This window comes from Aphelocoma coerulescens, chromosome 1 (assembly GCF_041296385.1).
Source record: "Aphelocoma coerulescens isolate FSJ_1873_10779 chromosome 1, UR_Acoe_1.0, whole genome shotgun sequence".
Classification (NCBI taxonomy): Eukaryota; Metazoa; Chordata; class Aves; order Passeriformes; family Corvidae; genus Aphelocoma; species Aphelocoma coerulescens.
Window position 1 is genome coordinate 109610762 of NC_091013.1, and position 25340 is coordinate 109636101.

At 44.2% G+C, this 25340-nt stretch overlaps 1 protein-coding gene across 1 annotated transcript; it reads left to right on the forward strand.

The window, feature by feature from the left end:
* Positions 1 to 15548: 15548 nt before the first annotated feature.
* On the forward strand, positions 15549 to 24552 carry HSPA13 (heat shock protein family A (Hsp70) member 13). Its single transcript, XM_069024371.1, has 5 exons — positions 15549 to 15595; positions 17018 to 17358; positions 19060 to 19273; positions 19848 to 20015; positions 20927 to 24552. The coding sequence occupies exons 1-5, from the start codon at positions 15571 to 15573 to the stop codon at positions 21595 to 21597; spliced, it is 1419 nt and encodes a 472-aa protein (XP_068880472.1). The 5' UTR covers positions 15549 to 15570; the 3' UTR covers positions 21598 to 24552.
* Positions 24553 to 25340: the final 788 nt, after the last annotated feature.

Sequence of the window (25340 nt, forward strand, 5' to 3'; positions counted from 1 at the left end):
CAGTGGGGAGACAGTGGAGACACTGCCAGCCCCTCCATGCTGTGAGCAGATGAAGAGGGGAGTGCCTCCCCTTTGAAAAGGGGAATAATTAAGACATCGGGATTTAATTTATTTCTTTTTGCCCTAAAAACGTTGTATTAGAAAGCTCCTGTTTTCTGCAGGGTTGCAGAGGATAACAAATGGATGGGGAGGCCAGGGGACCGAGCTCTGGCAGCCGAGGCGAGAGCCATGCTGAGGAATACCTCATGTTAAACAAGCAGGATAATTATTCTGCTCTACTTAGCACCAGCTAGGCCTCATTCGGAGAACAACGCTCATTTTGGGGCACTGCATTTTAAAACAGACAGAGACACTGGAGAGAGTTCAGATGAGAGCAACAAAAATGATTTAAGAGTTAGTAAATAAGACCTCTGAGAAAAGGTTATGAGAGCAGGAGCTGCTCGGTCTGGAGGAAAGAGGACTGAGGGGAAGCATTACTGTCTACAGATATGCAAAGGGCTGTTACAGAGACGACACAGACCAATTATTCTCATTAGAGAACAAGAACAGAACAAGAAGCAATGGGTTTAAGATGCAGCAAGGGGGAATTTAGATTAAATAATAGGCAAATGTTGTAACTATTGGAGAAGTTAGGCTACAGAACAAGTTTACAGTAAAGTTTGCAGAATCACCTTTACTGGAGAAATATGTGGCTGAGATGAGAGACCTGTCTGTCAGGGCTTGGCTAAGACTAAGGAAATCCAGAGCTCTTCTCCACTGAACAGAGGGGATCCTGAGCCCTTCGTGGGCAGACAAGGATGGGTCCTAATAAACAGAAAGGAACCTGAGGGGTTTGTGTGTATGCATGTGAATGTGCATGTTTATGAATACTGCTGAAATTAACACTATACAACAAAAGAAATGCTATCAGTAGTCACAGCCCTTATTGCTATTCCATGTTTTGTCCCAAAACACCACTCTCCACATCAGTCTTTCTCCAACACTAAGGAAGTCATGACTGGGACATCAGTAAAACCGTACATACGTATTTGGGTTCCAGTTCTACATTATTTTTCCCACAGGATGATGAGCTTTGCAGGAAGCTCATAGAGCTTGATTTACAACCAAAATAACACACAATGTGGAAGTGCCATGGATGGCCAACCATGCCACTGCCATGGGGGCTTACTGTGACAGATCTGTCATTTCACCTCTATGCCTAATTCAGATACAACTGCACAACACCAGGTCCTTTCTACTCAATGGTTACCTTAACTACAAGCCAGAAATCAGCAAAGGCACAGGCGGGGAACCGCAGATGGTAATGGAAGCACTGAGTCACTCCCACTGCTACCTGCAGTCTTAGAACAGTGCAGAGCCTGAGAAATGCCACTATGAAAATAGAGTGCAAACAGAGAAATATCTGTGTCTGAATCTCAAATATTACCTTAAATTCGTATGATCCCTACCACTTCTGTGAAGTCCTAAACGCTTTAAAAATTACACAAGTAAACACGGTGCTATCAATAGATTTGGAGAATTTTTTTTAAAAACATTAACTTCATCTTTTGTCATTAAAAGAATGTACAACCCAAACCAAAAAGGCTTCCACACTAGGTCCAGTCTGAGTCTTCAAAAGCTATTCTGAGAATTTTGAAAATTTTGGACTAAATAATACAATTAATGTTGATGTACCATTTAGCCTGGAGTGAGGCTTTATGCTGAAGTTTTATAAATATATTTGAAACAGAAAAAAGAAAAAAAAGTGGGCATAGGCACAGTGTTAGTCCAACTGTGAAACACTGCAAAGAGTGACAGTGTAGTCAAGTACAAACTACTTATTTGCTACTATACTACAGCTGCTCAGAAACACTCCTCTCCTTGCTGTAGGTCAGTGCTCTGGGGAGGTTATCACCACTGACCAAGCTCTTTGCAACATTTTTTTGAGGCTATCATAAAAGCAAGCAAGAAGCATGTGCTGATAAAGAACTGATTTGAAATGTCAGCCTTATGGGAGGAGGTGCCAGTACAGCTGGCTGCCTTTTTTTTTTTTTTCCTTTTTTTTTTTTCTTTTTTCCAAGTACAAGAGGATTAAAACCTTCCTGGTCAGGAAGAAAACCCTGAGGAAAAGAAGCCAAAAGTCTGACAGGGCTATGAACCTCATAGCCACAGCAATAATTTTGCAAATGACTAATAATAAGGAGTCGATAATCCAAAGGATGATCTCTGAAGTGAAGAGCACCAAATTACTTTGGGGAGAAAATCAATTATCTCCTTTTGTGGCTGCACAGCCTACAATATGCAAATGCACAGAAGTTACCATAGTCACAGAAACCTGAATATCAACTTAAAAGAGAAAAAACCAAGGAATTTTACAAGAATTGCTCAAAAATATCCTCTTCATGAATGGATGCATATCTGCTTTATTGACACAGCTGCAATGTTATTCTAATATTCTTCATCACAAAGGCTGACAACCATCTAGAGATGTCAGCATCTATGAAAGAGATGCTGCACTATGGTGAAAGCAGAATGGGGCGACTGGGTCTGGAAAGCAGTACAGAAATCAAATTATCATCAGATATTGTGGGCAGATTTTTACCATCTCTTCTCTTGCTGAGTGGTGTCTTACTCTGTAACTGGGTCACTGAAATTAATGGAACTACTTGCAAGTAAAACACTACTCAATGTGCCTTAGAGCATCAGAGTCTGACCCACAGCACATACTCAAATGTCACCTTGTATTTTAATGTATCTCAGACTTGAGGGGGTTTAAAAATTATTATTAATTTAGAAATAGACTCCTTATTGGGATCAGGCTCTTTTTTTCACTAGAAGCACAAATGTCTTTAGAGGAGATGTCTGAACATTTGGCCACTTGTTACTAAAAATCCCATTTCCATGCCTGTGTAATCCACATTCCCTGAAGGTTTTGAGAGCAAGGAGCTTATTGTTGATGAAAAGGGAGAAGTGCAGCCTAAGGGCTGCTTGGGAACTCCAGATGGATGGAGGTCTCCAAGGGGAGGGTGCATTCCTCGAGCATCTGCTGGTGAGCCAGAAAGACTGTATGGGATGAACCTCATACACGTTGCAGTTAAGCATCGGGTTTAGGGACTTCGGTTAAAATGCATTTAACCCCTGGATTTAAGGCTAAAATGCTATTATCCCTATTGGGGGATAACTGACAAAAGCACTGGATCAATTGTGCTTGGAACGATGAGTTTCCCTAATTACAAGCACCGCCTTTATGACCACACTGGGGAAACCTCTGAAAAGACTGGGAAAGAAATGAGACAACGAAAGTTTTATCCAGAACAGCTTATTTAGGAGCAAGGATTTTGCTCAGCCTCAGCGTATCCCTGGTATTTTCTAAAAATGGGAACAGAATGGTGTCACTTCTGAGATGCTGAAAAGACCTGAAAGTACTTGGACTCCAGCCATGGAGAGAGAACAACGCAGCTGAGGGACATGGATAAGGACCTCCTAGCCTTATTACATGATTTGAGAGAAGGCACAGACACTTCTTCAGTGTTAAAAAAGGAAGGCAAAGCAGTGAGAGATCTTTGTGCCCCACACGTGAATTTCCCCAGTTCTGAACAAAAAATTCTTAGACTTAACACAGAAGATGGAAAAAGTATTTGTGAATTGCCTCACTACTTATGTCTCTGAGAGACAGACGAGGGTTAAGACTTCACTAGGAGGGGAAAGTCTCACCTAATACCATTTCACTTTTCCTCAAGCTTTCTCTGTGACTCCGTTTATATCTCCTTCTATACCTGCTCTTCACAGACACATGGGGTGATTAACACCATCATAAATAACTTCATTTAGTGTCCCAAGCTACTGGGATAAGGCAATAAGCTGGAGCTATTTAAATATTCTTTTTTTTTTTTTATGGTAACTCCTAAAGCCTGAAGATGGAACTTATTCATACCCGTAGTGCTTCACTGAAAGCATGATGAGGACACAAAGCTGCAAACTTGTGCAGTCCAAGGTCCACCAAAGTATTTGTGGTCCACCAAAGTATTTGTACTCCACAGGCCACGTGCCATGAAACCAAAGATTGCCTCCAAGGATGGTTTAGGTCAGGCCATGAAGTTCTGGACTTTCAGCCTCCCTCTCTACTGAGGTGTTGCTGCTGAGTTAATTTTCAGTCCTGAAGTAAACTGCACCTGCATAAGAACTAAACCTTCAGTGAGGGAACTCTTCCCTTTGGGTAAAAAACTACAGCTGAGTGGCCATCAAAATCAACATTTATGGCAAAAAAAAGTCAGTCATGGGTGAGAAATCTGGGAAAGCTCTACTGTGCATGCGGTGCCTCAATGATACTCTTCACTCTTTTGGAGCAGCACTGAATAATGAACTCTTGCCAGCTGTAGGATATGATGTGCTCTCATATCAAAAGCATGTATTTGGAAATAAATAGTAACAGCAAGATGTACAGGCTGCACACCACCTCCACACCACGGGGAATTGCTTTGCTTAGGCTCATTCCTTAAAGGAATTACCATAGAAATACACTGGTCTGCCTAATATAACAAGCTACAAAAGCTGTGTCAGAAGGAGGTGCTATGAAATATTTACATATATTAATTCTCTGAAGTCACTTGTGGCATGCATAGGCCTTAGAAAAGTTTTGTCCTACCACCATTTTGTACAAGTTGGTCATAACTCTGCAACTCAAAAATCATTATCCTCTCCATCAGCTTCTGTTCTTGTTCATACTGTCAACCTGAAAGTCCGGTCTGAGGCACCCACAGCATCTAGCTTTTTGTAAGACAGACCTCATCAAGAATTCAGTTCAGCAAATCTTGACAAGAATTTTTCTTTTTAAGTAGCAGACGGACTATGTATATATATTTAAGGATAACATGGGAGTTGGTTGCCTTAGTAACAGGATCTTTCAGCCATTGCGTTCAGTATTTACTCAGCACTGGAAATGTACACTGTATTGAGAAAAAATACAGTATTTTTATTAGTCTGCCCCTGTGTATATGCCCATCAGCAGCAAATGCACGCTGTGTAGCTTGACTTTCCATTTCTGAGTTATGTGAGACCTCTGAGAAGAGAGCATGCAGAAATGAAACCAGGGCACCTGGTGCAATGTATTTTTGTTACAAGTGTTTTGAGAGAAAAAAAACCTGTTGTGAGAGTTTAAGGCACTGCACTAAAGATACTCCTTGCCTCTCAATAATAGCTCCACAAGCAGAAAACTACAAAAGCATTTCTATTCCATAGTTTCACACTCTGCTGAAAACAAATCTACAGAAAATAGTTATGAAAGAGGATATTTGTACAGTGACAGTTTCCACAACTGCATTAATGCAGAACCAGTTAAGAAGAAGTGTTAAAATGCTATTTTACGTGGCATTTGGGGGGATAGACGTGAGTGCTATTTCAAAGCCCACTTCAGTCTGGGTGAAACAAGGCACCAGTTACAGCTGCATCAATTGAAATGCAGGAGAAATTAAGCAGAATTGAGCCACTGAATTTTGGGACCAGCCAGGATGCCAAAAGGTTTTTATCTCTTGCTGTGAAAACCAGCCATGGGATTTCTCATCCTCCCAGCAAAACATCAGAGCTGCCTTCAGGTGCTAAGGTACAAACCCACCACTTCCAGCTGCCCAGTGCCTCCTGTGAGGGCACACAGCTGCCTGGGAACAGAGTGGATCTACATGGCACAGAGCCCTCTCCTGCCTCTGGGAAGTGCAGATCTGGGAACTGCTTTGCTCCAAAACAACAGGCTAAGACCCACTGGGCTTTCACATATTTTATTTCAAGACCCAAGAACAGAACCAGGCCCTTCTGCTTGGAAGAACAAGAACAGGTCACTCAGGACCTTATGGTCCCAAATGTGCAGGGCTGAGGCTGGAGAAGTTTTAATAACATGAACCAACCTGGCAGACTGTTTCTTTTAATAGTCTCTGCATTACCTCTTGCTCTTAGGGAAACCCAGGTCTTGCACTGATAAGAAATCCACTCCTGGGCTGCTCTTTCTCATTATAATTTGAGAAAGTGTAAAACACTTCTGTATTATAGCAATTTAATATCTGATATGGCCTCTGTCACAGTGTTATATCATACCCTTACAGGATGATGGACTCCAGTCTAATACAGCTTTTCCTTCTCTAAAAACTGCAATCCTATATCCATTTTGCAATTCAGATGGAACAGACCCCACTCAGATAGAAAAGCAGAATGTTATAATCTCATAGAATAATTTAAGTGTAATTACAGACAGAACCTTTATTCTATATTGAAAAAAAAAGAGCTGGAAAATAGATGTGGAAAAGGCATAACAGCAGAGAAAGCAGGTTGAACCAGACAGTTTGGCTGGTTTAAAGCACTACCCAACAAATGCAGGCTTTTTCTTCTATCAGGAAAAGTTTTCTCCCCAGTCCTGTCTTTCTCAGGTTTTTAGCACCAAATATTGTTGCACAGATGGGTTTGCAGTGGACTTTGGAGTTAACTGCTGAAAAGGAGGCCTGAAGACTCTGCTACCAGACAGCATTACTGGACTCCCCCCGGAGGGGCAGGAACATGAGTCACTGTGTTCGTGTGTAGGGCTCTGCTGATGCTCCACCAGCTGGAAAAGCCAGTGGTGCCACACACCAGTGCTGCCACACAACATCAGTGCAAGGGAGGCTACAAAGCACCCAGCTGGATGGGGATCAGCAGCAGGAGGAGCAGAGAGGTGAATCCATTATCCAACAGAAATCACTTCCCTCAAGTTGATTAAAATGTTTGTGTTTAAAAAGAAAAGAGGTTTTTCCCCCCCCATTTCTATTGCCATCCCTCAGTGTAAGATAGAGAAAGCTTCATATTTCTGTAAAAGTGGAGGAAAAAAAAAGAAATATAATACACATTGTTTAAAAATGGCGTAGAGATGGCAAGCTGCTTTTCCTGACAGGCCCTCCATGAATTATCTCATTATCGCAGGCTGCAAACTAAACTGCATTTTTCTTAGGACTGCCTTTTACAGGAAGAGCTCTGCTCCTGTTTAGCACACATTTGAACTAAAATATATCAATCTGCAGTTAAAAAAAAGGTAAAGAGGAGTTCTGAGAAGTGGGGAAAGGTTTCAGCTAGTACAGCTTTTTGTCCAATTAAAAAAAAAAAAAAGTCTTTGCTTGTCCTGCTCAGATTTTAGGGCCACAGAATTCAAAACTAAAATATGTAAAAGTCACACAGAGAGAGACTTATCCACAGAATTCTTACCCACACACAGAAATCAGAAAGAAGAAACAAAATGGCAATGAATTATTAACCCTCAGTGCCTACAGATAACAAACAACTCAATGTTATTTTATGGGAGATCCACTGTGCAAAATCAAATTACCAAAGAGTTTTAACTGTTTTACTCCCAATCCCATACACTTTGGAACTATCTAGATATGCTGTATTTTGAGCCAGAATGTGTAATCCAACTTCAAAAAGCTGTGTATTAGTAACTGTGGCCATACAGAACATGATAAACAACTATTATTTTGCTTTAAATGAATGTAATAGCAACAAGGATGCAGATATATCTTGCAATTTGGGTTATTCATCACTACTGAAATTGCAACACCTTTCTTTTCCATTTGCATTTATTTTGCTGATATGCATATTGCAGGGTTTTTAACTGTACTTTTTTGACTGGCACAGCACAATATATCTGTGTCTATCCTACAATGGTTCTGTCATACCTTAACTGCTTCTGAAATGAAAGCACAGATGATGGTGACTGCAATAAACAGCAGACAGAAAAGGACAGGTAGTTTCTTGTATTGTTCCTTGGATCCTTTTCAGCGAAGTGAGGGTAAAGTATTGATGTTGCATGATGTGAACTGAATCTACATCTTCTTGTGAGAGAGAGGACAGCTACAGTGGGAGTAAACAGGTAAGGAGAAAAAAAAAAAGGAGTTAGTTTGTGGTTCAGCAGCTGAAGCTGTCAAGGTCCTTAGGAAAGGGAAAATCTGAAAGAATCGACATCTGTCAGCTCTGCTCACTTTGGGACTGACTGACAAGAGAAGAGCATTATACTGAGATGGGAAATATTTGGGGCTTCTCCAGACCATGTGAGGAGATGTATTCTCTGTCCCAACAATTCAGCAGAAATTGGTATACTTCTACTACCTCTATCTGAGCTTGTGAAATCCCTCCCTCACTCTGTTTCATTGCAGCTGTGGGTGCTGTGGGAGCACCTCAGCAAGATGACAGCCACAGAGCCCTCCATGTGCTGTGTACTGCAAACAGAAGAAAAAAAAAAAGCCGTCCAGCCCAATGAGACTGTTTGCACACAGCCAGAAATGTTTCATAGAACCACGACATAAACATACTGTTGCATTTTTATCAGTATTTTGTATTTGGTAAAAATATTCTGAAGCTTAAGGGCTCAGTGCCCACAAATATGCTGGCACACAGATTTTGCATATCTTGTAAAGTCTGCGCCTGTGCTTGGGCGTGCATAAGCAGTAGCTGATTTTTCAAGCACTTGCATATCTGAGCAGCAGGACCAAGCCAAAGCATGGCAATGAATTATGGGCTGAACGAAGGTGTTGATACAGTTCCAGCAGACCTACACACAGTGCAATCATTCAAGGAAGAGAGAGAAAACTGGCATGGGACTTTCATTTGATTGTGATTGCACAGAAAGGCTAATCTCTGCTTCTGTGGATGGATCGTTTTCCCTAGCTGTGCGCACTTCTTCTGGAATGGCTCTAACTTTACAGTATCTGCTTCCAACAAACTTCTCTCCAGGCTAAACAGACACTTGCTACTCACACGACAGTGCACGGGGGAGTGATGCTGAAAAAAGAAGACATGGTGGGGCTGACATCTTCGCTTGTCTTGTAGGAGTAATCTGAGTAATGTCGGAATGATTCCATCAATACTGTCAGAAAGAGGTTTACGAGCCCTCCAGGTAGGTTGCAAGCCTTGGCACAGGGAACAACTAATGCAAAGTGGTTGCCAATTGACCAGAGGTTCTGGGAAGGTACAAAGCAACACCAAGGACCTTGACTTAGGCTGATGACACAGTTTTCTTCTGTGTTCTCAACATTTCTTTCCCTATTTCACACGGTCTGGAGTACGAAGGAAGCATGGTGGGCTATGCTGTCAAGTGCTACTGGTTTCACATATGGCACCCAAGAAAGACACCAAACTGAGTTTGTATAATGCTAGATGAGCTTGCTCGCATCTCAGTTGTATCTGAACCATGAATCCACTAAACTGAAGTATGCTGGGCATTTACACAGTAATGGCAACTCTGGTTCCTGCAGGACAGATGTGTACTATAAAGATCATTAGGAAATGCCCCTATCACCTTGCCCAATGAGCATTTATAAATGAGGACACTTCTCTCCCATCAAATCTTTGGTGATACTGTTTAATACAGATTCCTAAAAATAGTGGAAGAAGGCTGATGTTGGGAGTTCTCTGGAACAGTGTTTGAGACATCTTTTTTCAAACTATATTGGCCCTCCAGGCTTGTTATCTATTCTTGAGTCACTCCTTTGCTTCACAGTGTAAAGAGGAATACATGCTCTTACCTGTTATTTCTTCCTAGATTGGAAACAATATGGGCCAGAGAACTAGGTCTTCTGGGGAAATAGGCAGCACATAGTTGCTCCTGGAGTACCGTAACACTAATTCTAAGTGATGACTGAAACAGGTCATCTGTGCCAGTCAAAAGATTCATAGTAAAGGCCCAAAAGTTCTTATCCAGTGTACAAACACACTGAGGTACTGTAGGTGATACCTCCAGGAAAAGAACAAATGTAAAACAGATACTCTGATGCTTCAGCCTCAATACTCTACAAAAAAAAGGAAAAGCAAGACTTTTCTCTATCCACACGTATTGCAAAACTTCTCCTTTGCCTGGGGAGCTCGCTGTTCATATTTGAGCTATATTTAAGTGCATTCTTGTGTTTATCCTTTTGTTGTCATTTACAATAGACCAAACTGACAAGCCTGACTGACATCTGTATGGATTTCATATACACAGCAACAACATGAATGAGGTAAAGTGGCCTCCTGGGAGATTGCTGGGACTCTTGTTCATTATCATTATCACCATGATGATTGGTGCAGATGATGAGACTCCCAGAGATCCCATCCTTGAGCTCTGGAGCCTTTCATACAGCGAGGTGCTGCAAACACTGGTATGAGCAATCACTTTTCCTGTCACCCTGTGCAGTACCACTCTCCCTGCTCCCACACAGGACACCCAAGCTGAGCAGAAGGTGGATGATGTGTTCCAGACACCAAGCCACAATTCAGGCCCACTACTCCAGACTGCTGTGGCTGGGTAGAATTCAGCCAATCTCACAGCTGCCTTTCAGCCTTGCAACACCGACCCACTTCACCATGGTCGAGCAAAGAAGAGAAACTCTCAGTTACCAGACCAGTAAGTGCCAAACTGCTTTGCCTCTTCAATAAAATGTGTCTGGCTTTTGTGATTATTTTTCACACCACAGAAAGCTGTATCATCATGCAGACCAACTGAAATTAGAGTCGAGAAGTGGGACAGAGAAAAAAATCTGTGAAAATCTCTTTTCTCTTCCAGATTGTTTTTCCTAGACATCTACTGGGTTACATTATACTGGTATCATTGCAACTGTATTTATGAAAGGGGAAGTAGTAATTTCATTGTTAACCTCAAAATTATTTCAAGAGGGTTTGGTGAAATGGGTATGTTAAACCAATTAAACAAACCATAATGAAAAATGTGGCACCATTTTCATGACTTACTCCTTTACAAGACTTTGGATAACTACTGCTAAAGGTTAATATGCTTTATATGAATCTGCAGGTATCTGTCAGAAACAAAAAATGATCTGGGGAAGGAATGTTGCATGGCAGAGACATCTGCTGGGAGCTCCCTGCACTCCTTCCACGCCTCGTGGTTCAGTTCTCCGGAGCTGTGGATCCCGGGAGCAGCCCTGCACTGCTCCTGCTGCCTCTGGCTGGGGAGTGAGTTTGTGGCTAGTGGAGAATTCAGCACATCCCTCCCAGCCATGGCCAGTCAGCCACTCAACAGGAGCCAGAAATCTTTAGGCTGTGTGCTGGAATTTTAATGGAAACTTTTGCATCTAAATTGAAGGCTATGCTCCTCTATCCAGCTCCCTGACATTGAACTGTCAGAGGAAGGCTGGGCACTGGTGAAATCCTTCCCCTCCCCAAGCATATACAGCAGGAGAAGATCAATTAGGGTTTTAATTAGGGAAAGGAACTAGCAGTGATCTCTGCAGCTGGAGAACATGCTCGCACTAAGGCACTGTTACCTAAGTTAAAAACTGAAAATGCGATTTCAGATTCTAGCATCTCCTGTATTCCTAGCATCAATCACCTCTCTTCTCAGAGAGACACTGATTCTACTCTCTACCTATAAAGTGGATCTCAATCCCTCTCTCCCTTCCTTGTTCATAGTAGGAAAACACAGGTTGATCATCCTGGGTTGATGGGATGGCACTGTGCTTTGACCATATCCCAGCACCCTGTGTTTCAGTTTTAGAACTGGCTTTAAAATGACTGAGACAATGCAGAAAGCACTCACCAAGTAAATCCTAGAAAGAGGAAACCTTGTTTTGTACAACAGCAGAAAAGAGGATGCTTTGCAACTCAATTCCCTTTTCTCCAAATGCAAGGATACAGCTGATGCAAAGCATCCTGCAAATGAAAACAAGCTGTATTTGATTCCACGCACACCGAATGCTTGAACTGTGTTTAGCACATCACAGGTGTAGGGTTTGAGCGATACTCCCCAGTGTAGCAGGATTTTTCCTGCAGACACCAGTTCACATCTGATGGGAGAGTGTTTTAAAACCAGCCTCTGCTCTTACATTGTAAGAACAACTCTCTCCCTCAAGCTACTTGCAGACAAAAACATGTTTACCTCCACCTATCAAAGCACCAGGGGAAAAGAACAGCCCCTTGAAGGAAATTAATCCCCGAAAAGCATTTGAAATGTTATAAACAGCTTACTACCAGAGCGAACAGATGCACTAAGAAGGATAAACAAGCATTTGCCCAGCCCCTCAGAGGGAGTTGGCTGACACCCCCTTTACACTCATGCCAGAGGCAGGTGGGTGTCAAAGCCCAAGGGCCACTTGATGTGGGCCAGCCCAGGTATCCAAGGCAAGCAGCCAGCAGAGGCTGGTCAGGGCTAGCAGCCTGTGGCACCGCAGCACCTCACGCCCCCTCACTCAGGGGCATCCAGGGAAGCTTTATCAGAGCTTTTGCAGAGGAGTTGTACAGGTCTGAACTTGCAGTGCCCACCCTCAGGTGAGGGCGCTCACCATGGAGTACGTGCCTTGCCTGCTGTTACAGGGAAGTGGCAAAAGCACAGCATTCCAGGAAAACAAAGACCAGCCTTCCAGTGTCTGCCCCAACCACATTTATGCTTTCCCCATGAGGGAGTGTGTGGGGCAGTGGCTACCCACAGCTTTCTCTCCCAGTCAAATAAGCCTCTCCCTCTACTGCCCAATGAATATTGAATTATGCTGTGCAAAATCAAGCCGTCTTCTCCAGAAACACTGAATGCTCCCTTTTGCTCCTGAACAACCCATTCCTGAGTGCAGCACTCCCTCAAATAATGGAGGAGAATGGAGACAGGTCTCTCTCTCACAAACAAGAGTAGGTAAAAAAAGCTGATACAAAAGACACTGTGGGAAAGCCCAAAAACACAAGGGAAAGATCACTAGGATTAGTTCTGCCTATTTCACAGATGCAAGACAAGTCTGGCATCTCTGTGCAGAGTCCAGGAGTATCCATGAGCAGGTCCTAATAGGTCATGGAGAAGATGTGGAGGGAAAGAATTAGGCACTTCTGGACTTCATCTAAGCCCAGGTGCTGAAGATCACATGTTGCCTTCAAGGGAATACAGAATATGTGTGGTGGACTGAGCCTTCAAACTCTGCAGCAGCCTGAAACAGCTACAGGGGAACCGGAGGCTTCTGCAGAAGCTTCTGGCAGAAGCTTTGCTGCAGGGCAGAAAGCCTGCTGAGATGCTCCCCTTGATTTGACTCCCAGGCAGGTGGCCTGTGCTGTGTAATCCTGCAGGGAAAAGCAAGGCCTCCAGGGAGTCAGTCAGGTGGGGAGGCCTTGACTGACACACTGAATTCATTAAGCAGCTTTGCTTAGGAGAAATAGAACAGAAATTATACAGGAAAGGGCATTTGAGTTCTGTCCTTCGGAAGGTATGGTACCAAGTGATCCCAAAGGCTTTCAGAGGTTTAACCTCAAGGACAAAAACCAAAGCCTGGCCTACGCTTCAGGAAAGGAAGCAATCTCTGAAATGAGGCGTTTGTATCAGTATTTTTAAAATACATCCCTACATATCTTCACTCTGCAGCGTCATATTTCAGATGGTCCCTATGTATTAAAAAAGACTGCTATTAAACATCCAAATCATGAGCAAAATCCAGTTTGATTGCACACCCTATTTGCGCTAGACCTTTTTGTCTGCTCACCATCTACTGACAGTGGCATAAAACACAAAGTGCCTGCTCATGAGTTACAGGGATGAAGAAATACTGTAAACAATGATTATGAGTTTCCCCCCACTGAAGAATGAGCACAATGACAATGGTCCCACTTCAAGAAGCATGATTAAAGTATCCAAAAGGAATTTAAAAAATAAATTAAGTTACCTAAGTAATTAGAAAACAGTCAGATCATGAGTCATTAAGGAGGATGAATGGTTTAACCTTCTCTTCACTTTCCAAAGAGTTCCTACCTTCTCATTCTGAGAATGAAGTACATCACTATATGCTAACCATAAGTGAAGCATGAATACATTTTTTACTATTAAGTTAAAGTGGTGCCACTTTCTTCGCATATAGAAGCAGCTTTTAAGAAATAAGCTCCTGGGAATTACTTTTGGGTTATGTGTCTTTCCATCACTTAGGAGAAACAGAGATGCTGGAGATGGTAACTGCAATAGGACTTAGTCTAACTTTTCTTTCACTATGCTATTTGCTTCCAGCTATTCATTTATGAATATTTTCTATTAAAAAGCTTCTAACTTAAACTATATTAAGGAAACACTGTATTCTCACAACTAATTTCTGCCTGAAACAGAAACCTGCTCTGCAAGAACCTGAAAGTCCATTACTCCTTATGAGAGCAGAGCAGAGGAAAGGGACAACTGATGAGAAGCGAACCCACGCTGTACTTCACACTGCATTTCTTGGAGTGATTACCAATTCTGCCCCTCCAGGATGTATCTGAGGGGCAGGTTTCACCTGCATTCTCCTAACTTGTCTAAATGCTAGGTGGGCGAGAAGGAAATCTCCCTTCACCATTGGCATAAAGAGGTAAAAGCTGCTGTGGCTGTGTCACTGTAAAACCACTGCACTGAAAGAACACCAGAAAGCTGCAAAAATGCATCAGAGAGCCCCAGAGAGAGGAGGTTAAATATTTTTAAAGGGGAAAGTGTACCTTCAGCACAGGAGACCTTAGTGCTCTCTCCTGATACGGGGTAAGAGAGTAATGCTGACATTCCAAGAGTCAGAAGTAGTTAACAATTTGCCCAGAGAGTAACAGAGCATGAGAAGAGGGTTATGCAACAGGGTCCGGCCTTATCACAGCCTCAGAGGGGGGGCCCAGAACAAAGGACCACCTGGGCTTTTGCTGCAGAGTCTGGGGTCTTCCTGTTGTTTCTTGTCCTCTCTTACCCCCTGCTCTGTTGCCTGCAGTGCCGCTGTCTCCTGGCTGTCTCTTGGCTCCCGCGGTGTCCCTGGCTGTCCCTGGTCACCTGCTGTGTGTCCTGTCACCTGGCTGGTGCCACAGCTCCCCGTGCCCTCCATAATGTAAGGGATTGGTGACAGTTCATGTCTGGCTGCGGGACTGTGACCTCAGGCTCACGGGCCACCGACTCAAAAATCCCAGTGACTCCAAAGGGGAAAAGACTGAACATGGGGATAATTAGCACGCAGCGCGACAGAATCATTTAACCAAGAGAAGGTAGTATTCTGACTAATAAGGGAACGACGTAACTTGCATCCAGTGAACTGTGATGTCTTTGTTTGCTGAAATTCATATTTAGTGTTAAGTTGTGAGAATCGGTGTGCTTGATTTGTGGAAAGCTTGCACCCTGTGCAAGAAAAACAATGTCTCCTTTCCGAACCTGGCTCTTGTCCGTGTAAAAGACACCGCGGGCAGGCTCCCTCGAAACCCTTGCAGAGGAGGGAACTCGGCGGTACTTTCTAGCTGAAAACCGAGAGGGATAAAGGAAGATAAACTGTCCCGGCATTGCCACAGCCGCGGTCTCTGACGCCTCACGCCGGCGGGAGGCCGCAGGGCACCATGGCGCCGGGGCCCGAGACTACCGCTCCCGGCAGCCACCGCGACCGCCCCGCCCGGGCCTGCGCATGCGACCCTGAGAGGGCACACACCGCCTCCCCTGCTAACGGGTACCGCGCCTCCCAGCCCATTGGCTGATACCTGCCGGAACCGGCCGCGCCGCGATGCGCTTCGGGAGTTGTGGTTTTATTGCCCCCAGCAGCAGCTGACGTGAGCGGGGTGGGCGGGACATGCGTACTACCGTTCCCAGCGTGCCCCGCGCGGCCCGGAAAGAGCCGTCAGCAGCAGGAGCCACGGGCAGACATGGCGGGGCAGATGGCTGTGCTGGGTGAGGCGGGGGCGCGGCTGGGCTGGAGGGTCTGGGGGTTGTGAGGGATTTTGCTTCCGCTCTCGCGTCTTTCTGTCGCCGGTGTCGCCCCAGATTGGCTCTCCAGGGTGGCACGGGCTTCCCGCGCTCGGTGTGTTCCGCTGTGTCCAGTTCTGGGCTCCTGTAGAGGAGTGATATGGAACTCCTGGAGCGGGTCCAGCGGAGGGCAAAAAAGACGATGAGGGGACTGGACCTTTTAGAAGGAAAAGCTGAGGGGGCTAGGGTTCTTCAGCCTTGAGAAGAGATGCCTGAGAGGGGCCCTCATCCATGTCTGTCAGTGTCTGCAGGGAGGGGTCAGAGCATGGACCAGGCTCTGCTCAGTGGTGCCCGGCAATGGCAGAAACTGATGCCCAGGAAGTTCCACCTGAACATGAGGAAGAAATTCACTGTGCAGTGACCGAGCACTGGAACAGATCACCCAGAGAGGGTGTGGAGGCCCTCACTGGAGATATTCCAGAAGTGTCTGGATGCAATCCTGTGCCATGTGCTCTGGGATAACCCTGCTTGAGCAGGGAGGTGGGACCAGATGACCCTCTGTGGTCCTTTGCAACCTAACCCGTTATGGGATTCTGTGAAAGCCAAAGTGCTCTGTGGCACGTTGCTCAGAAATGTCTGGGAAGATTTGCAGCCCAGAGCAAGCCAGGGCTTTCTGACCCACCCTTCCCTGCTGGGAAAAAAAGAGGTCACCCACTCTTTGAAATTTAAGCTATTTACATTTCTTGTTGAGATTTTGTTTGTTGATGCTTTTTTTTGTTAATCATCTGATGCATTACTTGATGCTAGATGTTGATTATAAGTAAAATTAAAAGAAAATCAATCAAACAATGAGCTCTTCTGCACTTAAACTGGTCTACCCTTTGATTTCAAGGTATGGAAAAGATTCAGAGGTGTGGGGAGATGCTTTTTTGGGAGCTATGGCTGAAACAGAATGAATTAGCGTGGGTTTGTCTCCCCTTATTTTTAGACTTCTGGCGAAGCTGGAGGTGTTGGAATTGGGAGTTTGTTGTTTCACTGTGATTTTGTGCAGCCCCATTAACTCGATGTCCTTTCAGGGTCATTCACAGGGAGCTCCCCCACAAGTACTAATTAGGCTGTGTTATGGCAGTAATATGCAGAGAGAAATAGAATTATTACAGTGTGGTGATATTTTTAGCTTTGCCATCTCTTGGGGGTTTTTTTCTTAATCAGTTTAATATTTAATGCCTAAGATTCTTGACTTCTAGCCACTCTCTGTTGAGAAAGAAATTAAAAACTAATTAGGTAGCTAAGCAGGCTCCGGAGTGTGAAATAAAGGTGCAAGGTGTCACACGGTGTCACTTGTGTTGACTTGTAGGTTTGCAGAGTGCATCCTCTAACCCTGCTGTTCCCAACTCTGTGTTCCAGGCTCTGCTGTGCTGGCCCTGCTCTTAGCCAGCTACCTGGCACAGCAGTATCTGCCCATGCCCACCCCCAGAGTGATCGGGATTGACCTCGGCACCACCTACTGCTCCGTCGGCGTCTTCCTGCCTGGCACCGGGGAGGTGAAGGTCATCGCAGATGAGAACGGGCACAACAGCATCCCCAGTGTCGTCTCCTTCACAGACACAGGGGTGCATGTGGGCTATGAAGGCCTGGAACTGGCTGATGCCAATCCTCAGAACACCATATATGATGCCAAGAGATTCATTGGGAAAATTTTCACTTCAGAAGAACTGAAAAGTGAAAGCAGCAGGTATCCCTTTAAGGTAAGCAGCCACCACCTTCAGTTCCCTCCAAGCAGTAAGGTGCAGGACACAATCCAGGCTGGGGATGAACAGATCCAGAGCAGCCCTGGGAGAAGGACTTGGGGGTGCTGGTGGGTGAGAGGCTGGACATGCCCCGGCCATGTGCTCTGGGAGCCCAGAAACCCCCGTGTGCTGGGCTGCATCCAAAGCCCCGTGGGCAGCAGGGCAGGGAGGGGATTCTGCCCCTCTGCCCCGCTCTGCTGAGACCCCACCTGCAGTGCTGCATCCAGCTCTGGGGTCCCAGCACAGGAAGGACAGGGACCTGCTGGAGCCAGCCCAGAGGAGGCCACCAAGGTGATCAGAGGGATGGAGCAGCTCTGCCATGAGGAAAGGCTGAGAGAACTGGGATTGTTCAGTCTGGAAAAGAGAAGGCTTCGGGGTGACCTAATTGTGGCCAACACCTGAAGGGATCCCACAAGAAAGATGGAGAGAGACTATTTACAAGGGCATATAGTGGCAGAACAAGGGGCAATGGCTTCAAACTGACAGAGAGTAGATTTAGATTAGAGATTAGGAAGAAAGTTCTTTACTGTGAGGGTGGTGAGGCACAGGAACAGGTTTCCCAGGGAAGCTGCGGATGCTACATCACCGCAAATGTTCAAGGCCAGGCTGGATGGGGCTCTGAGCAACCTGGTCTAGTAGAAGGTGTCCCTGCCCTTGGCAGGGGATGTTGAACTACGTGATCCTGGTCCTCTCCAACCCAATTCTATGACACTTGAAATTTGTGGGGGGTGATTGGCTTGTCAGACCTTGAGTCATTTGGCTCAATCTGATATGCCCGAAAACCATAAGAGGTATCCAGAGAGAGGAAGGAGATGGTTGTGGAAGTTGTGTACCTCTGCATGAGAGCCGATTATGATTTTCCAGAGGACCCTGTGTTTTCCTACTCAGAAATGTGTTTCTCGGTAACCTTCTAGTGCCTTCTCTGAAAGGATAAATTTTAACTTGAAATGCTAACTGTGCTTTTCTGAAACTTTACTGCTCCCTGAAATTGTAAAATAAAAACACAAACAAACAAACAGAAATCAACAGACCTTCCCCCCAAAAAACTTCAAAAAACCAAAACCTAGACAAGTTTAAAAGCCATATCTTCTCTGTTTCCAGTGTGTTTTTTCCTTCAGCACTTTACTACTTACTTGACCAGCAGCAGAACTCAGAAGTTGCTTTAAAAAAAAAATAACCTGCATTATATGAGCATGGTGCAGAATTGGTTGAAAAAATAAAAAAATTCAGGTAGTGCAAGTGATCTTTGAAGTCCTCTTAATTTTTTAATATTGTTAAGAGAAGCTGTTCCAGTACCAAGCTGTTTGTTTCCTTTCAGAAACCCGAAAAGTAATCTGATGATTAAAAAAGCATCCCTTCTGTCTTTGAATGTGGTGTTGGAAGTTGATTGCACAGTTTCTAGGTCTTAACTTTTTTTTGATGTGTTTTATTGGGGCACAGTGGGTGTCACCTGTTTGGATATACTTGGACCCTGTAAGTGGCATGTTTTGCATAATCCTCCTAATCAAGGAATAAGAATGATCCAGAAACGGCAAAAACACATTTAAACTTTTCCAGAATAAAGAGACTGCATGCAAATAAAACATTTGGTGGGAGCAGGGTGGGGTAGCATAGGAAAAAGATTTCTCACTTGGGGGTTGTGTCGCTTTATCCTTCTAGATTGTCAACAACAATGGATTAGCTGAATTTTCTGTGACAACTAATGAAACCTTTCACATCACTCCAGAGCGCATTGGCTCTAAGCTGCTGCTGAAACTGAAGAGAATGGCAGAAGCCAACCTTGGCACGTCCATTTCCAAGGCAGTCATCTCCGTGCCAGCAGAGTTTGATGAAAGGCAGCGGAATTCTACCATTAAAGCAGCTAACTTTGCAGGTGATGTCTCTCTATTCCAGAGCTTTTCTTGGAGACTTTCAGGTCTATTTCACTGACAGTAAGGTCTTTGTGGAGGATACAGAAACAGTGAATAAGTGACAGAGAAGCTTAGAATGGATTTATTGTGAGGAACAGCTGAGAACTTCTGAGTACCAACAGGTGCAGCTGGCTGATGTAGACATAGATGGCTGGAAGAAGTTTTACTTCAGGGAAAATAGTCTTTTTGATAATCTCCAAATAGGGAGACTATCTAGAACACCCTTGGACAATAATTTAAACAGAAATAGAATGCATGAAATAAATCTCCTTAGCAAGGTTTCTCTGGAAGCAGTGTGTTTGGGCAAATCATGGTTCGTGATTTCACCCTGATGCTGAAGCAGTACTATTTTAGGATTAATTAAGGAAAAGAGTTCATTGGATATTACTGCTTAGAAAACTACTTCCTTTAGATCTGACACTTAAGGTGAGTGTGGTTAAAAAACCCCAACAAGTAATGGCAGATGTCATTCTGATGTAAGAACTGCAGTTTTCTGAAGTGTACCTGAGTGTTGCTTGTTGTCTCTGCTCTTTGTAGGGCTCAGCGTTTTGCGAATAATCAATGAGCCCACAGCTGCTGCTATGGCTTATGGACTCCACAAAGCTGATGTGTTTAATGTTCTGGTGGTGGATTTGGGTGGAGGAACTTTGGATGTGTCTCTGTTGAACAAGATGGGAGGGATGTTCATCACACGAGCCATGGCAGGTGAGAAAGATGCTTTTGTTTCTCAAGGAGTGGGAGGCAAGGTGCCTGAAGTTGCCATTGGAGGGGCTTTTTAAAATATACCAACCATGTCACAGAGTGTTTTCCCCAATGCATTCTCAGCTGCTTTTCATGCAAAATTAGGTTTGTGGCTGGTTTCAGCAATTAAGACCACAGAGGGGTAAGTCGTGGTTTCATTTTATCCACGGCTGTTAACTTCTGTGCCCACTAATAAAGTGCTGGTGCATATTACAGTTACTTTCACTGGACTTTTGGCGGGGCAGGGTTGTTAAAAAACTTCCTGTCACCTTTTTCCAAACTGGGAATACTTGGCAAATCACTGACCAGTGCTTTAGTGTATCCTTGCCTTGTGTTTGGTGTCGGTTCAGTTGAGCAGGGTTTGCGAATGGGCAGAGTGTTAACCCAGAAGTTTTGTGACTGGTGTATGAATGATTCATCATTGGGCACAGAACTCTGGCAGCAGTGTTGGGTCAGAGTGTAGTGAAGACACAGCCTTGTTTCAGCTGGCCTGCATGCACACAGCCCTGAAGTGCAGTGCCAGCTGCCTGTGTTGCCTTCAGAGAGCAACTTCTGATGTGAGCTGCTGTTGCTGCTCAGTACAGTTAGAGTGGAACAGCAAGAAAGATTCAGCAGCTTCACTCTGATTTCGTTAGACAGAGGTTCCACTGAGTTACTGTTTTCAGTCAAAACAAAACAGTGGAAATTATTATCCAGCATGTGTGCAGTGGACAACAATTTTGTTTTTTGTCACAGCTCTGAGAGCTCATGTGCTTGTGGTCCTTCTGTGATTGTTCTGGCCCTTGAGCACCATCTCCCAGTGAAAGAGAAGCAGTGTGCTGCTTTCTGAAGCTTTGAAGGTGCTGTGTCTGATGCTTTCTATTCTGATCTTTCAGGTAACAACAAACTTGGAGGACAGGATTTCAATCAGAGGTTGATGGTGTATTTATATGATGAGCTCCGTCAAACGTATGGTTCTCTGCCAACACAAAAAGAGGAGATTCACCGCCTGAGACAGGCCGTGGAAGCAGCTAAATTAAACCTGACTGTCCACGAGGCAGTTACACTGAGGGTGCTCTTGACTCTGCCAGCAAACAAGCTTACAAAAGAACTTGCACAAAGCCAGGTAAAAACAAGCAGTGCGCTAAAAGGCGAGGCCCCACAAAACACAAAAGACCTGAAAAATCTTGGAGACACTTCCAAAGTAGATGACAACTTTGTCAAAGTTGTGTTTGAAACAGAAATCTCTCGGGAGCTGTTTGAGATGTTAAATGAGGACCTTTTTGAGAAGATTCTTGTGCCCATTGAACAAGTGTTGCAGGAAGGCCACCTGCACAAAGCAGAAGTGGACGAGATTGTGTTAGTCGGAGGCTCCACACGGATTCCCAAAATACGTAAAGTTATTCGGGACTTCTTTGGAAAGGAACCCAACACCTCTGTAGATCCTGACCTGGCCGTTGTGACGGGCGTAGCCATCCAAGCAGGAATTCTTGCTGGGTCCTGGCCTCTCCAAGTCAGTGCTGTAGAAATCCCTAACAAGCATTTACAGAAGACTAATTTTAACTGAAAAGAAACTCTTCCCAGTTGCATTCCAGCTCTCCAAAAGGATCCATACTTATCTGACTGGCAATGGAACCTAATCTTAGCTGCATTCTATTCAGTTTTCACCTGTTGCAGTTAGGTGTTACTGGACACCTACCTGTGCTAAAGCTTGATGTTACTTTAAAGGTACAAACGAGTTCTGAAGTGTGCTGTGTTTACTTGGAGATGGGATATTGGATGAAAATGCCAGTGATGACACACCCACATTTTCTTGCTAAATTTTATTAGCAAATCCTGGAGTGGTGTGTGTTTAAAATATAAAGGGAGTGTGACCAAAGGTTTGAGATTATGTGGTACTGTGGTATTCCTGGGTCCAATGTATTTACTTGGAAGGACTGTGAAGCAGCGTTAACGCACAGAGCACTGGCAGTGTGCAGCTTACACTTATTTATTAGATTGAGCCATTTGAGCATTTAAGCACCTGTCCAAAAGGCATCTTGCAGCTTAAATGAGACTGAGGCATTCAGTTGATTCTTCTGCTGTTCATAACAGCATAATGGTATTGCTGAGCCTCTGTGGCAAATTGTCCCATGTTTAGGAAACCTTACTGAAAACGTAGCTCTTGCCAAGGCAGTTACTTGGTCTCCAAGGGCTGCATTCCTGACCTGGCTGTGATGGTTAAACACAGGTGCTGCTGTTTTACCACTGATGTTCTCCACAGAGAACGAGGGTATATTGCCAAATATTCATACCTGCCCCTGCCTTATTTTAAAAGTGCAGTGATTTTATGTATCTTGAAGCCACACCTGCCTGTCTTCCCTTGAATTTGACCAACACGAATCTCATTGTTGTGCATTTACAAGTGAGTGACATCTTCTCCCTGAAGTACCCCAAGCCATACTGTTCTCAGGGAGAAAGTGTGGGACAGAAGGGATGGCCTGGAGGAAATGTAGCTCCTGTAGTCCCAGTAAATGAAAATTGACCCAACTGCTTTGTGCTTTTTAGCTCTTATGTGGTTTAAGTTTTGTCACATCCCCACTCTAAACTGAACAGAGGTTGTAGCTGTCCGATTGGGAAAGAAGCAGTGTGTGTAACTCAGGGTTTGAGGTGGCACTTCCTAGGACTCTCTTTTAGGCAAATAGGTCACTATCCAGGTATCTTGAAAATGTGTGAGGATAACAAAGTCACTGATCTGAAAAAAACCCTGAATTGGTGACAGTTCTTTCTTTGGAGGGATTAAGCAATAATCAAACACCAGTTGAATTCTGTTATCTCCATGGAACTTCCTACAAAAAAAACATGTCATTCAGCTGAGACTGGTTTCAACATCCATCAGCCCAGTCTTTATCAGGTAAGCTCTAGTAACAGGTGGCTTTAAGGATTTTTCTTGTCTTTTCCAGAATACTTTTGTTTGTATTAACCTTGCTAAGATAAAGTGTGGGGCTTAGATTTATTGTTTTAACCTATGACTATATTAAAATAGGCTTATTACTCTCCTGGCAGTAGGCCTGATTTATGGCAGTGCCCTAAATCAGTTGTGCTGATTCAGCTGTTTGCATAGCTGTTGTCTAAATGCATCTTTGAAGTAATCCAATTAAAAATCTCTTGAATTGAATCATAGTTGCACACAGCCATTCCATCAGCATTGTTTAACTTGACAGACAATTCCCAGGGTACTGCTAACATCTGTTTAATTTCCCTGAGTTGAAAACCAAAGTGATTTTTTTATTTGAGGATTATTTTTTTCCTTTGTGCCTCTTTGAAAGTGACCCCAGCTAAGTCTGTATGGAACTTCCAGTAAGTAAAACTCCTGCAGTGAAAGAAGTGCCTCTTTAGTGACACCATGGATGAATGCCAATATTCAGTACAACCGTCAGCTGCTGTTGGGGCCTTTGCTTTGCAGATACAAGTGTGTGTGTTCAACATCTGTACCAATATCTTTGGAGTCATTGTGGCCTTTCCTTCTGCACTGCTGTAAGTTCATCTCAAAATCCACTGGAGTTACAGTAGGACTTTGGTCTGCATGTCTTCAATGCACTGTGTAAAACAAGCAGACCTGGATAGAAACAGAACCACATCACAATGAAGTTAAACAACTAAAAGCTTTTGCAGTTTTGGGGCAAGTTAGGTAGGAGCTGTTAAAACTCTCAAGGAAAATAAATGAAGTAATTTTTTCTTTCACATCCTCCTTCATGCTAGGGGAGTTAAATCTCCTTCATTGTTAATCTGGGAACTGGAAGGGAATGGCAGGTTCTTTACTTGTAAAAAAAAATTCACAAAAGGGTATTTATTCAGATTTCTATACAGGTTGGATTTTTTAGCAGAGAAGTTACTGTGTACATTGGATATCACAATGCATCCTTATTTATTAAATTTTCTGAATTATTTATTTTGTATCTTTTAATACTGTATTTCGGCACAAACAATTGAATTTTAAAGACGAGTGCACTGCACTAAGTGGATATTTCCAGGTATGCACATGGGCTGCTTACCAAAAGTCTCTCTGTAAAAAAGTTGACATTTGAAGGCTGAAATCTTTCTCTATAATCCTTATGGTTGCCTGTGGTGGTAGGTCTGTAACAAATTTCTCTAGGTAAGGCTTATTTAGCAAGTTGAAATTCTGAAAGCGTCAAGAGGCCTCAACAATTGTGTGTTCCTCAATTGTTTCCCAGTGCAGATGATGAAATGCATTTTATAAATAAGATTTTAGAATGTTTTTAATAAAAGCAATTTCTATCCCTTGGATGTGTCTTCTTTCACTTTCTCAAGGAAATTCTGTGTCTTCCTCAAATTCCTTTGAAGGGTAGAAGATGAGGTTGTGTCAGCTGGGGGAGAGTTTCTAGATCTGTGTTGTCTTGGGGAGTTGTAAAGTCTGGAGAACCTGAACAATTACAGTGTTTCATAAATGTTCCAAAGCTGGCAAAAAGCAGAAATGAGTCTCTTCTATGAGGGAAAGGGGAGTTCCTGCTCAAGTTGTTTCCAGTTTCTTCTGTGACATACTGCCAGGAAAGTGTAAAGCAAGGGCAACAAGCAGGGCTGAGGGAAACAGCTCCTGAGAGGGTGCACGTGGGACTTTTGAATGCTGTGGGGAAGGAAGTGGGAGCAGACCATAAGTGGGTTCTGCTCCATGCTCATTCCTTGTGAAAAGGAATGCTGGAGTCCTGGGCCCTTATCAGCCTCATTCTTCAGATCTGCTCTGGTCCCTTGCCTGTCCCACTCTTCTATGAGTGGTCCCACAGGACAAGACTGGAACCTGATCCCCAAATACCAAGGAGGCTCATGGAATTCCTGTTTGGAGGAGGAAGGCCAGGAGGGTGAGGTGTGTGCTGAGCTGCAGAGCTCCCCCCTGGCTTGTTTGTGCTGGCTGGGGCCCTGGTGGTTGGTGGGTTGAGTCAGTTCTGAACGCAGCCAGGTGGCCCTTCCTGGTTTCCTAAATTGAGTCTCCAACATCAGGGGTGTGAGGAGAGGAAAGGCTACAGACCCTGGCTGATGTGCTTAAGGCAAAGGTGCCTTTCCTTGCCCACCCTAAGCCTGTTAGGGGGATTGCTTTGGTAAGCTGCTGCTGCATGGAAACACAGCAGGAGCATCTCCTGCTGCTCCTGCCTACTCTGCACCCCCTTTTCTGAAGTTATAGTCAAATGTGAGGGGTACAGCTTGCTGAAAGAGAAGGAATGGCTATTTGGCTTTGCTAGTCCAGCACTTTCTTTCCTCTCAGACTTTGGCATTGTTCAGTCTGCAGCTCTCCCTGCTGCAGTCTGAAGGTATCTT